The sequence below is a fragment of the Moschus berezovskii genome, chromosome X (genome assembly GCF_049115385.1).
Source record: "Moschus berezovskii isolate FMDL1 chromosome X, NW_MosBer_1.0, whole genome shotgun sequence".
NCBI classification, from domain to species: Eukaryota; Metazoa; Chordata; class Mammalia; order Artiodactyla; family Moschidae; genus Moschus; species Moschus berezovskii.
The window spans coordinates 8178905-8193976 of NC_142488.1; the positions used below are offsets into that span (position 1 = coordinate 8178905).

A 15072-nucleotide genomic window follows, 5' to 3' on the forward strand; every position below is an offset into this window, starting at 1 on the left:
GCGACCCGGGCGCCAAGAGCCTCCCTCGCCCTCGGCCGGCTGGGCTTCTCCGGAGCGTATGGGCGTGGGTCAGGTGGCCCCGGGGGCCTGAGCGGCCGCGCCGCCTCTGCGCCCCGCGCCATGGAGGGCGCCGAGCCCCGCGCGCGGCCGGAGCGCCTGGCGGAGGCCGAGGCGCGGGCGGCCGATGGCGGGCGCCTGGTGGAGGTGCAGCTGAGCGGCGGCGCCCCTTGGGGCTTCACCCTGAAGGGCGGCCGCGAGCACGGCGAGCCGCTGGTCATCACCAAGGTGAGTGCGGGGGAGCGGGACTTGCACGGTGGCAGCCGGGAGGTGGCCTCGGGGGGCGGAGGACTCGTCGAGATCTGGAAGCCGGGCTGGGGGCCGTTTCGGGTGGCACCCCGGGCCCGGGACGCGCGTTTGCCTGGGTCCCCTGCGAGAACGTGGAGCGCTGGGACCCGCCTTAGGTGTGTGGTCCGGGCGCCACCTGGGCCGCCCTGCCTAGTTTCCCAGCCCTTTTTGGCCCCCGGCGCCGCCGATAGTTTCAGTGGCTCCTGTTTCGGATCGCTCCCCTCCCCCTCTTGGAAGGAGCCCGGCCGGGTCCCCTGTCACTCCCGGGCTCGCTAGTGGCGGCCTGTACCTGTGGGCCAGCCCAGGGGTCTGGGGGGCACGTTCCCACGTGCGCCGGGTGGACAGAGCCTGCCCCTCCTGAGTTAGCCTGTCTGGATGCTTGTTTCTGCACCCCGCCTTGGACCCGCACCCCTTATCTCTAGGACGTGTGGGCGAGCAGCTGCCGGCAGGCCAGCTTCTCCATTCCCAAAAGCCCATCAATATTTAGTGACGTTTGGCTTCCAGCCCTAGATCCGCGGCGCCCTGGATACTTGCAAAAAAAAAAAAAACCTGAAAGTTTTCAGAGTCCTTTATAAAAGTGGGATTCGATAATAAGTTGCTAGTGTGTGTGTCCATGGGGTCGCAAAGAGTCGGACACGACTGAGCGACTGAACTGAGTGTCTGTGAGTGTGTGTGTAAGGTTTAGTTTAGAACTTTGAATTTTTTTACCTCAAAATAGAAAACCCATATTGAGACTTAGCAGCCGAGCCTGTATAAACCCATAAAAACACACACAAACCAGTCATTTGGTTTTCCCCTGGTTAAAACTGTCTGTTGGTCAGTTTCTCTTGGAAGGTCTGGGCCTCGCCATTCCTGGGGACAAAGTTCTCTTTAAAATGCAAAAAAAATTCTTGGCTCGCAGAAGGGTTTAAAGGTGACTTAGTGTTTTTTTTTTCTCTGCTTTGCTGCTTCACCGCGGCTGGAAGCACTGAACTGACTTCTAACCTGCCCCACCGGATTGAATTTAGGGGGTGGTGTGGCTTTGTTACCTAGATAACAAATGAGAGACCGAACTAATCTTTTTATTTTCTCTCATTTTTTATGGTTGTAAACTAGAGACTCTGAGGGGAAACCTGCACTGAATTTGTGTTGAACTGGGGGGTTGAGGCTGTCTTTGTTGTTGTAAATTTCACCCAGGTGCAACCTATTAATGCACTGAATTCTTTGAAAAGTGGGAGGCAGCCTCGCGGGCAAACCTTGTGCAGCTCTGGTGCTCCCTGCATATGCCTTAAAAGCATAGTAGCTTGAGCCTATTAAATAATGCGTTTTACCAGGCATTTTGGATGGTAAAGGTTAAAAAGATACCAGGTGAATCCCCCAAACCTTTAGAACCTCAGGTGTTTCTTTTAAAAAAAGAACACACGCAGATCCAATTCAAGCGGTCTTCCTCGGACCTGTCGTTAGAGCAGATCGAATAAGCGGTACAACATTGTTTAAGGTGGAGTCTTGCTTTGGGGGCTTCCACTGGGTAAGAAAACTGGCCTAAAAATTCAGTTGTTTTACCGGAAGCTGGGGAGAAGGATTTCGGAGTACCTTTCCCTTTCTCTGTACCCCAAGTCGTAACCCACCCCCACCCCCGTGGTGTTGCATCGTCCTGTGCAAGAGGGCCCCCTTCTACAAACCGAAGGAGGGGGGCGGTAGAGCCTGTGGACACAAACCAGGGCCTGTACAGACCACTGGGGGCTGTTGGTTCCTGACTTAGCCCCTGATGGGCTCTCTGGGTAGTTGCTATGGTTTGGGGGTGTGTGGGTGTGTGTCTCTGTGTCTTGGGGGTGTGTGTGTGTCTTGGATGTGTGTGTGTCTGTGTGTCTTGGATGTGTGTGTGTCTGTGTGTGTGTGTGTCTGTGTGTGTGTGTGTCTTGGATGTGTGTGTGTGTCTGTGTGTGTAGTCTGTGACTAGACTGGTAGTGTACACACTGTGTGTATGTGTCTCTGGCTAGACTGGTAACAGTGTATACACTTCATCTGTGTGTGTGTGTATCTTGTGTGTGGCTAGACTGGTAGCAGTGTACACACTCTGTGTGTGTGTCTGTGTGAGTCTCTGTGTGTGTCTCTGGCTAGACTGGTAGCAGTGTACGCAGTCTGTATGTGTGTGTGTGTGTGTGTGTGGCTAGACTGGTAGCAGTGTATGCACTCTGCCTTTCCAGATCGTGCTTCAGGGTTTTGCAGAAATAAAGCTGCTTGTGATTTTAACCTGAGATGCTCCTATGTCCCTCCCTTAAACTGCTGCTTGGTTTTTATAGCTGTTCTACTGCTGTTACTGGAGATAATGTGGTTTCTTTGCTTAGGCTGGAGAGGATTCGGGACAGTTTGGGATGCCCGTGCTAAGTTTACACGCACACCTGTGTATATCCACGCATGTGTATTTCTTAACCACACGTTGTATTGTGTGGTATTGGCGATGTTTCACCCGCTTGCGTTTTCTCCTGGATTAAGTCATCAGTGATGTTTGCTCGTGATCCAACAGCTGGTTGTTAACAACTAAAGTAATTAACTGTCACTTTATTAGGAAAGGATGGAGAAAAGTGTGCCCGTTATCATCTCTTAAAAAATGAAAGTAGATTGTTGTGATGGAGGCTGGGTAAACGTGTTCCCCCACCAGAATTTGGATTAATCCAAGCTTTGAATCTTTTCTTTCCCAGTAGCTACTGAAACATCTCTGCTGCTGCTGCTGCTAAGTCGCTTCAGTCGTGTCCGACTCTGTGCGACCCCATAGACGGCAGCCCACCAGGCTCCGCCATCCCTGGGATTCTCCAGGCAAGAACACTGGAGTGGGTTGCCATTTCCTTCTCCTGGGCTCGTTAAATAATGGGTCTTCTAATAGTTTTTTTTTTTACATGTAAGAAATGCTGAAATTACATGGTTACATATTAGAGCACTGGGGAATTTTACAGCTCATTTCTAACAGAATCTGACTTGGAAGAAGCCTGATGACGTGTAAGGTGTATGGTGACGAGTGTCTTGGTTGAAAGCCTCCTGGGAGTGTACAACTTTGAGCTGGAGGTGATACCAAGAACAAGGCCAGCTCTGTCCCTGATTTTCTGATGGAGTTTTATTAGCCCATTTTATAGATGGAACAGCTAAGACCAAAGGAGGTTAAACGGTGAGCCCTGAGGTCACGTCTTGAGAAGGGCCCCTGAGGGTCATATTTCTTGACCCTGCATCTCTCTGCTGCTTCTCCAGTTAGAGACACGGGTTCGATCCCTGGGTGGGGAAGATCTCCCTGCAGAAGGAAATGGCAACCCACTCCAGGATTCTTGCCTGGAGAATTCCACGGACAGAGGAGCCTGGCGGGGCTACAGTCCACAGGGTCACAAAGAGTCAGACCCGGCTGAGAGATGAAGTTAACACCACCGCCACCACAAGGGCTTTTCAGCCTTGGCACGTCTGATGTTCTGGGCTGGACCCTTTTTTGCTGAGTGGGGTCGGGGGGGGTCCTTTCCTGTGTCTTGTAGGGTGTCTAGCAGCAACTCTGGCCTGTACCCACTGGCCGTGTAATCTGCTCTCCCATTTGTGACAACCAAAAGTGTCTTGTACTGCCACGTGCCCCCTGGCACAAAGTCGCCCTTGCTAGAGCACTGGAGAAGGAAATGGCACCCCACTCCAGTGTTCTGGCCTGGTGAGTCCCAGGGCCAGGGGAGCCTGGTTGGCTTCCGTCTGTGGGGTCGCAGAGTCGGACACGACTGAAGCGACTTAGCAGTAGCAGCAGCAGATGAAACTGGACGCCACTTTTGCTTTGAAAGGATTTTAGCTTGGAAAGCTGTGCTTTTGTTCTTATTTTTGAAGGTGCTCGGGAGGCCCCTGGCCTGGCCAACCTGGGTGGGGAAGGCTGTTTTCTTCCTCGGCACTGGCCCTGATAATAGGCTTTATTTACATAGTAAAACTCAAACAAATACTTGCTTCATCTGCATTTTTTGTAGCTGGAAAAAAGGAAATGGGAGCAGGAACTCCCAAGAGCTGGGTTTTATGGGCGCTCGGCGGGGGCTGCTGGCCGAGGAACTGCCTTTTCTCTGGGTCGGAGTCGAGGTTAAAGGGACCCTGACTGCCCTGGAGTGGCATTGTTGGAATCTCAAGTGCGCGCGTGGTGAGTGAAGTGCAGGTTGCTCGGTCGTGTCTGACTCTTTGTGACCCCACTGGACTAAACAGTCCATGGAATTCTCCAGGCCAGAATACTGGGGTGGGTTAGCCGTTCCCTTCTCCAGGGGAATCTTCCCAACCCAGGGATCGAACCCAGGTCTCTTGCATTGCAGGCAGACCCCTTACCAGCTGAGGCACCAGGGAAGCCCACAAATACTGGAGTGGGTTAGCTGTTCGCTTCTCCAGGGGATCTTCCCAACCCAGGGATCGAACCCAGGTCTCCCGCATTGCAGGCGGATTCTTTTCCAGCTGAGTCACATGGAGTCAGTCCCCCAGAAAGGCGGTCAGCAAGATTTGTAACCGTTCAGTGCCTTGACAGTGACTTGTAAGCTTGAGGTTTACCAGGGCTGGTAAAAAAAAAAACCCACAAAAGGCCGTATTTTTTTTTTTTTTCCCCATGCAGCAGAAATAACATCTCTGCCGTAAGGAACTCCAGAGACCTTGACGTGTCCGAGTCTCTGAGGCTCTGCTTTGATGCGGGCCCTCTCAGGAGCGTTGTCAATAATAGGTTGAGCCCTGCAGTTGGTGGGAGTTCTTCTCTCCATCAGCTCAGCAAGTGGAAGACTTGGGTGGGGCGGGGAGGTTGGGGGAGGGCCTGACTTCTGAGATGTCAGCAGAGGGGCTCGGATTCCAGAAGGGCCACCCGGGGGATTCACTGGGAAGCCCGAAGCGCACCAGCTGGGTGTCTGTGGGCCCCCTGCGGCCTCAGGAATGTTTGTTAACCCCGGGAAGGAATGAAGCCTTGCTTCTCCTTTTCATCACATCTTAGATCCATCCTCTCCTTCTCCTTCCCCCACCCCCATCCAAGAATGCCAGAGCCTTTCCACGAGCACCCCCAGAAGAAAGTCATTCGGGCCTTCCTGGGTCCCAGGGGCGGCTCCTTTGGGACCTTGATGAGTTTCAGGTTGCCTCTTGGGGACCGGGACCCTCTTGGGGAGGTGCGGGGGCAGGGAGCTGGGGTTGGTGATGGCCACTGCGACCCCTCTCCCGGATCTTCAGACCCTTAAACCCTCACTGGACACAAGCCTATGTCCTTAAATGTCCTTCCCGGTTTGCATGCCAAAGGCAGGCTGGGGGAGGGGAATCAGGACACACACTGGGGGTGCGGGAGGGGGTGTGATTGGCCTACACACCCAGGTGAGTGATGTCCCAATTCAGAGCTCCTCCATAAGTGAAGGTTCAGAGCCGTTGGCGGGGGAGTCTTGGGGTCTGAAAGGGGCTGTGTTTTTTATGGGTTATGCTGAGTCATTCTGATCGGTGACCCAGTAACCCCTGGTCGGGACAAGCTGTTGTCACTGATGTCCCCATATTTGCCCCCCCAAGAGCCAAGCTCTTTGTCAGTGACCGTTGAAGGTTTTGAAAATAGGGAATCTGTAGACGTGAGCTGTGAATTTTTTTTTTTCATTAAAAAAATTAATTTATTTTAATTGGAGGCTAATTACCATATTGTGGTGGTTTTTGAAATGTGTATATTAGCATCTGTGAAATAGATGACCAGTCCAAATTCAACGTGTGAAACAGGGCACACAAAACCAGTGCTCTGGGACAACCCAGAGGGATGGGATGGGGAGGGAGGTGGTGGTGGGGGATTCGGGATGCGGGACACATGTACACCCATGGCTGGTTCATTCATGTCAGTGAGCTGTGAATTTTGGTTTAGTCACAAGTCTTGTCTGACTGTTTGCGACCCCACGTACTGTAGCCCACCAGGCTCCTCTGTCCGTGGGACTCTGCAGGCAAGAATCCTGGAATGGGTTGCCATTTCCTCCTCCAGGGGATCTTCCCGAGCCTTGGGATTGAACCTGCAGCTTCTGCATTGGCAGGCGAGAAATTCTTTACCGCTGAGCCCACCTGAGAAGCCCCGAGCTGTGGATTGGGAGCTGATTTCTCTCAGCCTCTCCGTGTTTTGCTTGATGTCTGTGTTGAAGCAGAATCCCACAGCCACTTTCCCAGGGCTCCATAGACAGAAAAGGTGAGTGGATGAAGGCTGGACGCCCCCACCTTAGCTAGCTCAGGTACTGTGGTGGCCAAGGCAATTCCTGCGCACGGTGCGGTCCTGGCCACTTTAAGGCCAGCTGCAGTTTGCAGTCTGTCCGGAGGAAGAGTGAAGTTCCAAAGACACATTTGTATTTAAAAATTCACAGTGAGGTTTTAAAAAAAAAAAGGGGGTGAGTTTTTTTTTTTCCCCCCATGCTGAAGTAACTTTGCAGTTGGTAGCCCTGCCTGCCAACTGGCCTTCAGGGGTGTCTTTCTCCCCCTGTGCCGGCCTCTGCCTCTCTGGGTCCTGCGAGTTCTCACCTCTGGTCCTTGGGACGTGTTTTCCATGTGGGGATGGGAAGTTGGGCGAAAAACCTTCGGTCCCACCCCCAGCTCTGGTGCTGGAGCTTTGAGGTGCAGAGGGTGGAGGCGGAGGGTGTGTGTGTTCTTCCTCTCCTAGAAGTTAACTCAGCTTGTTTCATGTTAGTCACTCAGTCGTGTCCGACTCTTTACGGCCCCATGAACTGTAGCCCGCCAGGCTCCTCTGTCCGTGGGATTCTCCAGGCAAGAATACTGGGGTGGGTTGCCAGTATTTGGGATCTTCCCGACCCAGGGATCGAACCTGCATCTCTTAAGTCTCTTCTTGCATTGGTGTTCGGGTCCTTTATCACACTAGCGCCACCTCGGAATTCCCAACTCATCTTGACTCACCCATAAACCCAGAGGCTTCTAAGACTGAAAAGCTGTAAACTTGAGGTTTGCATCACGCTTCCCCACCCGGAAGGATTTTGCCCTCCCTGGTTCAGTTACGAGTAGTTCGGAACATGTCCTAACGTTCACCCTTGAAAAAAAGAAAACGACTTTGCCTGAAAGCTAAATGTAGAAAGAAGGAGAAGGAAAGACTCAACGAGCTGGGATTTCTTCACCCGCCTTTCTATTTCGCAGGCTCCCAGCTTGGACACTGCTGTTTTTTCTATTTGGTGAAATCGTTTTGGAGCGGTCCTCTTGCCAGAGTTGTTTTGTGTCAGTGTGCAAATAAACCCGGGTCTGTGGATTTCTCTGGGGCCCTGGGGAGCTTTGCTCCTTGTACACTGGGCGCAGTGTAAACAGCCAACGAGATTATTTCAGGATTTAAAGGCTGAACAGACTTTTTATTCAGTCTCATTACCTCTTTTACTTTTCACACACTGCAGTCAGGCCATCCTTTGAGGAGAAATTTCTGCAAGCCGAGATCTCCCAGGCTGAACTTTCCACCCACACGAAGGACTTTGAAAGCGCTCAGGGTTTCTTGGTTCTTTTTTGGTCGTTTTTTTTTCTTTTAAAAACTTGCCAGTGTCCCAGAGAGGGAGGGTGCAACTTGTCGAACAATTGTTTTCCTGTTAACCTGACTGGATCGGATATCTGCATGGCTCTGTGATACACAGAGCCTCTTGCGTTGACCAGTAGGGATGTTAAGGTCCCTCTTTGGCGGAACTTGTTTTAGTACAAGCACAGTAGGGTACCATTAAAAAAATAATTGGACTCACTTGATGAGGGTGAAAGAGGAGAGTGAGAAAGCTGGCTTAACGTTAAAAAAAATGTTTAACTCAACATTAAAAAAAACTAAGATCATGGCAACTGGTCCCATCAATTCATGGCAGATAGATGGGGGAAAAAGTGGAAATGGTAGCAAATGTTATTTTCTTGGGCTTACAAATGACTGCGGACAGTGACTGCAGCCATGAAGTTAAAAGATGCTTACTCTTTGGAAGAAAAGCTATGACAAAACTAGACAGTGTATTAAAAAGTAGAGGGACTTCCCTGGTGGCTCAGTGGCTAAGACTCTGCAGTCCCAATGCAGGGGGCCCTGGGTTCGATCCCTGGTCAGGGAACTGGATCCTACATGCCATGAGTAAGACCTGGCATGGCTAAATAAATAAATCTCATTAAAAAAAAAAAAAAGAGATACCACTTTGCTGACAAAGGCCCATATAGTCAAATCTATGGTTTTTCCAGTAGTCATGTATGGATATAAGAGTTGGACCATAAAGAAGGCTTGATTGCTGAAGAATTGATGCTTTAAAACTGTGGTGCTGGAGAAGACTCTTGAGACTCCCTGGGACAGCAGGGAGATCAAACCAGTTCATCCTAAAGGAAATCAACCCTGAATTGAAGTACTATTGTTGAAGCTGAAGCTCAGATTCTTTGGCCTTTGATGCGAAGAGCGGACTCATTGGAAAAGACCCTGACGCTGGGAAAGGTTGAAGGCAGGGGAGAAGGGGACGACAGAGGGTGAGACAGTTAGATAGCATCACTGACTCGATGGACGTGAGTTTGAGCAAGCTCTGGGAGCTGGTGAAGGACAGGGAAGTCTGGCGTGCTGCAGCCCAAGGGGTCGCAAAGAGTTGGACACGGCTTACTGAACAACCTTATTTCAAGTTTGAACAAATCAGACTGTTGGAAAAGCCAGGGTGTTGTGAATTGCACAGTCACATTTTTTTTTTTAAATCTGGGCTTTTTTTTTTTTTTTTTTAATCTCTTGGCTATAAAGTTGGAGGCACTGCCTTGGTTGGATGAATTAGAAAGAGTTGGGGTAGCTTCTAAGGTGACCTAGACTTTCAGATCAGAGGCGAATTGTGAAGGTCAAAGAGAACCCAGGCAGGGTAGATTACAGTGAGGGCTCTAAAGGCAACATTTTTACTTCATCAAGGGAGGAAAGGGCCGCAGTTGTGAGTGTATCTTTTTGAGTTTTGTTTTTGTTTTTTATCAAAGTGGCTCTGCCACAGTTTAAATAATCAAATAGTTCTTCGGGACTTGTTATTAAACCCAGCAGCTCCCCACTTGCTGTTTCCTCTTCCTCTAAAGAAGCTGTTGAAACTTTTCAGCTGATTTCTTTGGGCATTTGCTTACATTCTATCTTGCGGCTGCTTTTGTTTGTTCCGTTTCTGGGTGACTGTCGACTTCCCACTTGGGATGTGGCTTCTTTTCCACGCACCTCCTCCCCACCAACTACTCAGACACATGTCTTGGGGCCCCTGACTTCCCGGTATAACTGTGATTATAATTTTGGTCAGAAGCGGGATTTTTTAAGCCTTAGCGCTGTTGACCTTTGGGGCCACATAATTCACTGTCCTGTGCAGTGTGGGCTGGTGAATAACACTCTGACATCACCCACGAGATGCCCACACAGACATCTCCATCTCCTGTTGTCAAGATGATCAAAAAAGCCTCGCCAGGTGTCCCCTGCCGGGGGGGGGGGGGGATTAAAAACCTCCCACTTTGAGAACCACTGGGTTAGCAGTTTTCAGTGGGTATGTTTTTTGAATGCCAGTGCCAACACTGCTGAACCTGGTGGTGGAAACTCTGAATATTCCCCGCCCCCCCCCCCGCACAGAGTTTTCATTATCATCGAGATTAATGATAGGTTTTGTTTCTTTGCCTAATTTCCTGAGTGCTTTATCATTAATTTATCCTCCGCATCTTCCCAAATTGCGAAAAATCATTTTCTATATTCCGACACACAGGGGTGGGGGAGTGTCTTTTGAGACCGTCTTTGTTTGAAAATGTCATTAACGTACCGTGACAGTAACTGGATTGTTGGGTGTAGAGGCCCGAGTTGGAGACAGTTTTCCCTCTGCACTTTCTTTGCAGCTGCTGTTCTCATCTCTGCTGGTGTGCAGTATTATTGGGAGGACAACAAGCCCTTCTGTCTCTTCATTCTTTGGGCTGGCTCTGATTTTTTTTTATCTTATTTTTCTCTTCTCTATACTTTGGTTCATCTAGGAAGATGGCAGGCAACCATGTCTTCCAAACCACTGAGTTTTTTTTAAAGTTTTTTTTTTTTCCTTCAAAAATTTCATTCATTTTTGGCTGTGCTGGGTCTTTGATGCAGCGTGGGCTTTTCTCTAGTTGCGAAGCGTGGGCTTGCCATTGTGGTGGTTTGTTTGTGCTGAGCACAGGCTCAGTAGTTGTGGCTCATGGGCTTAGTTGCTCAGCCGGGTGTGGGATCCTCCCAGATCAGGGATTGAACCTGTGACTCCCGCATCGCAAGGCACATTCTTTACCACTGAGCCACCAGGGAAGCCCCTCGATTAAGTTTTAAATGTGGCCTTTCCGTTTTTTTCTTCACGTTCCAAAGTGTGTTTTGTTTTTTTTTTTCCCCTCTCTTCTTACTGTTCTTTTTAAGGGACTTCCCTATAGCTCTCATATGGTAAAGAATCTGCCTGCAATGCAGGAGACCTGGGTTCGATCCCTGGGTCAGGAAGATCCCTTGGAGAAGGAAATGGCAACCCACTCCAGTGTTCTTGCCTGGAGAATCCCATGGACAGAGGAGCCTGGCGGGATACAGTCCATGGGGTCACAAAGAGTCAGACATGACTGAGCCACTAAAAAAAGTAGTTTATTTTTGGTTCTTCCAGTCTTCATTGCTCTGCAGGCTTTTCTTCAGCTGCAATGAGCAGGGGTTGCTCTCTAGTTACGGTGCATGGGCTTCGCATCGTAGTGGTTTCTCTAGGACGTGTGGACTTAGTCATTACAGCCCCCAGACTCAAGAGCACATGGTTAGTAGTTGTGGTATTTGCGCTTGGCTGCTTTTCAACCTGTGGGTTCTGACCGGCCCAGGGGTTGAACCGTGTCTCCTGCATTGGCAGGCAGAGCCTTTACCACTGAGCCGCCAGGGAAGTCCTGTTACTGCTCTTGAATGTTCCTTTTTGATACCATACTGATCCTGTTTCATGGTTCTTCTTTCACATCTGTGAGTATATTAAACTGGCTTTTAAATATGTCTTCTGCGTAGATTCCATTTCTGAGCTCTGCTGCTGTGTGTATGTGTGTGTGGCTTCTGTCTGCCCTGTTGGAGGCTCAGTCTGAATGTCTAGTGGACGGACCTTGCTGTCTGCCCACGTGTAAGAGCGGGTGACCACCTGGTTCAGGGTGAATCACCCACACCCGGGTGAGTGATCTAGCCAGGCTGCTTCCCGGGGCTCTCTGTTAAGGCCACTGCTTTGATTGTTTCTTTGGGGCCAGGCACATCCCTGTCAGATACTTTTTTCCTCCACTGAGAACAGCTTTCTGGTGTAGGGCAGGTTTGAAAGTCAATCTGAGGTTTGCCGGTTTAGAGGAACCCTGCCCTGCCTGGTGAGGTCAGAGTGGTCATCGCTGGCCTGGCCACGGTGATTCCAGTTGGGAGGGAACGTCTCACAGGCATAGCTAGATCATACTGTCTATCCTGAACCTTTGCTGATACTTAATTGTTCTGGCCTTCAAACTAGAATGACTCCCACTCAAGTATATTATTAACATGGGGATGAAATGACGCAGTAAGGAAAGCTAGTTATGGTAGATTTAAATTCCATCTCTCCTCCCTCTTCTTCCCTTCTCCCTACCTCTTTCTGCTTTATTAAGAATTTGGAAAACTGTGGGACGGACATGGACACACTGCTGTATTTCACGTGGAGAACCCACAAGGACCTGCTGGACAGCACTGGGAACTCTGCTCAGTGTTATGTGGAAGCCTGACTAGGAGGGTGTTGGGGGGACAATGGATTCGTGTGTATGTATGGCTGAGTCCCTTTTGCTGTTCACCTGAAACCATCACAGCATTGTTTGTTAATTAGCTAAACGCCAATACAAAATAAAACATTTTTTAAAAAAAATGAATTTGGAAAGTTATGAAAAGTAGTGTTAATGTATTGAACTGATAATTTACCATGAAAAGACTTTAACCTGGATTTTGTGTGGCAGCATTTTAATAGGTTGTCTAGAGATTTTATTACTGATTTTGACCATTTAATATTGGGTTTGTAGAAAAGCATTTAATTCAGAAACTCATCTAATGCCCAACACCAGTACATTAGTTGTGCTATTTACAGCTCGTTGCAAGTAATTATTCCCTCTTCTCCACCAAAACTTGTTCTGAAAAATACAGATTTTTTTTTTTCTTTCTATAATATTCTTGAAAGGTAGCTCTTTCAGACCAATGTGATATTCAGTACCAATGGGATATTTATTTAGTTATTTTTAAAATTAATTTTAACTGGAGGCTAACTACTTTACAATATTGTGGTTTTTGTGATACATTCACATGAATCAACCATGGGTGTACATGTGTTCCCCATCCTGAACCTCCCTCCCACAACAATGGGATTTTTAAAAAATGGTTTGGGAAGGGAAAAGATGAAGGTTAACTGTCCCCATGACCGCAAACTCCATTTCTTCACTTGCTTGGCTTTCTGGTAGTAGAAGATCTTTGAGGGCATGGAGTTGGACCTACGGGTTTGGTATAGATGCTATCTGCTTGTGGAGACAGTCTCCTTTTCCTTGTGGATGCACTGCTGGACTACACTTCCCAGCATCCCTTGGGGCTAGGAACTCTAGACAGAGTCTCTTCCTTGTGGATGCACTGCTGGACTACACTTCCCAGCGTCCTTTGGGGTGGGCTATTGGACTACATTTCCCAGCATGCCTTGGGGGCTATGAACTGGAGACAGTCTACTCTTCCCTCTGGGTGTGCTGCTGGACTACACTTCCCAGCGTCCCTTGGGGGCTATGAGGCCATGTGACAATTCTACCCAATCAGATGCAAGTAGAAGTGATGCAGGCAGGCCTGTTTCCAACCTGTACTGTTTTTCCCTCTCTTGGTTGTCTGGGATACACATGATTCCGGAGCAGAGCCTCATGCACTCAGGTCCCTGAATGCCTGGGGAGGAAGCTGTCTGTCCACAGCGCCCCTTGCCCTCCTGGTAGTACTAGAACGTGAGTGGGAAATAAGCCTCTGTTGTGTTTGGACCATTGTATGTTTCTTTCAGTTACTTTCTGTAAGACTTAGACCATTCCAACAAAGGAAATCTGGAGAAAAATTAGAAGTTTTCCTTTTGTTTTGACATTTTACAGGGGTGCAGTTGGTTTACAATATTGTGTTGCTTTCAAGTGTACAGCAGAGTGAATCAGTGATGCGTATACATATAAACCACTCTTTTTGAGATTCATTTACAAATAGACCATCACAGAGTATTGAGTAGAGTTACCTGTGCTATATGGGAGGTCCTTATTAGTTATCTGTGTGTGTGTGTCAATCCCAATCTCCTAATTTATCCTGCCCTCCCCCCCCCCCACCGCCCCAACCCTGGTAACCATCAGTTTGTTTCCAAAAGTTTTCCTTTTTTGTTTTAATTTTTTTTTTGTTTGGCTGTTAGTTATTTGGGTCTTAGTTGCAGCATATGGAATCTAGTTACCTGACCAGGGATGGAACCTGGGTCCCCTGCTTTGGGAGCTCAGAGTCTTCAGCACTGGACCATCAGGGAAGTCCCTAGGTGTGTTCTTTTTAACAAATACACCTAGCCTTAAGAAACTGAATAAGTAATGCCTAATTTGTGGTTTAGTCGCTAAGTCATGTCTGATTCTTGTGACCCCGTGGACTGTAGCCTGCTAGGCTCCTCCAAGGATACTGGAGTGGGTTGCCATTTCCTTCTCCAAATGCCTAATTTACACCCTTGGCAAAAGAGAATGACTACTTATCTTGTCCTGGGGGTCACCGTGGGTGTCTAGTTAGCATGTAGCTTATTCTCTGCACATTTCTGAATGTAAAAATGAGACCTGCATGCTCAAAGATTCAGCTTCTTTCCACCTTAGTTAGCTTTTCCCTCCACCAATAATTTAATTTTCACCAGGTTGCTTTGCCTTCCCCTTCTTGCACATGGTTGCTTGGGAGCTGTTCGGGGTGGTGGTGATGGTGGTGGGTCAGAGCAGAGAGAATCCCTGGCCCAGCTACTTAGCTCTCAGGGAGGGCTCGCCAGAGGAGAGGAGGGTGGCTGCCATGATGTCAGGGAGCACACCTTCTCCTTGGCTGAGTTGTCCTTTACTGAACTGCTTTGGTTCAAGTGCAGGTGGCACGTGTGGCTGTTGCAGGAGATATAAGAGATGCGGGGTCGATCCCTGCATCTGGAAGATCCCCTGGAGGAGGGCATGGCAACCCATTCCAGTATGCTTGCCTGGAGAATTCCCATGGACAGAGGAGCCCAGTGGGCTACAGTCCATGGGGTTAAGAAGAGTCAGATACCACCGAGAGACAGACAGACAGACAGACACACTCTCTCTCCCCGCCCGCACCCCCCCCCCCCCGCCGTTGAGTCCCTATTAGTGCTTCCCTGGTGGCTCAGATGGTAAAGAATCTGTCTGCAATACAAGATACCCGGGTTCAATCCCTGGGTGGGGAAGATCTCCTGGAGAAGGCCATGGCAATCCACTCCAGTATCCTTGCCTGGAGAATCCCCATGGACAGAGGAGCCTGGCGGGCTACAGCCCATACGATCACAAAGAGTTGGACACGACTGAAGCAACTTAGCAGGCATGTAGGTTCAAGGGCAGACGGTGTTGCCTGGGGAGGACTGCGCATTTCAATCCTCATTAACCGGGCTGCCTCTCTCAGCTTAATTAATGATGATCTCGGCAGGCAGCTTGTTCTTTTCTCCAGGGGATGGAATGCAGACGCCAGGTAGACCGTCAAGGAAAGGGAGATAGCAACCAGTGCAGAGTAAAGCGGGTGCCCGGAGGAAGGTGGCATTGGGGTGGACACCTGAGGGTTAGGGGCAGGGGTGA

General features: G+C 49.4%; 1 protein-coding gene across 1 annotated transcript in view; it reads left to right on the forward strand.

Moving 5' to 3' along the window:
* SHROOM2 (shroom family member 2) overlaps positions 1-15072 on the forward strand; it is a 137888-nt gene continuing 122816 nt past the window's right edge. The window contains exon 1 of the mRNA XM_088833545.1: positions 1-285. Coding sequence (XP_088689671.1) covers positions 121-285 — 165 coding nt within the window. The 5' untranslated portion in view covers positions 1-120. The remainder of the gene's footprint in view (positions 286-15072) is intronic.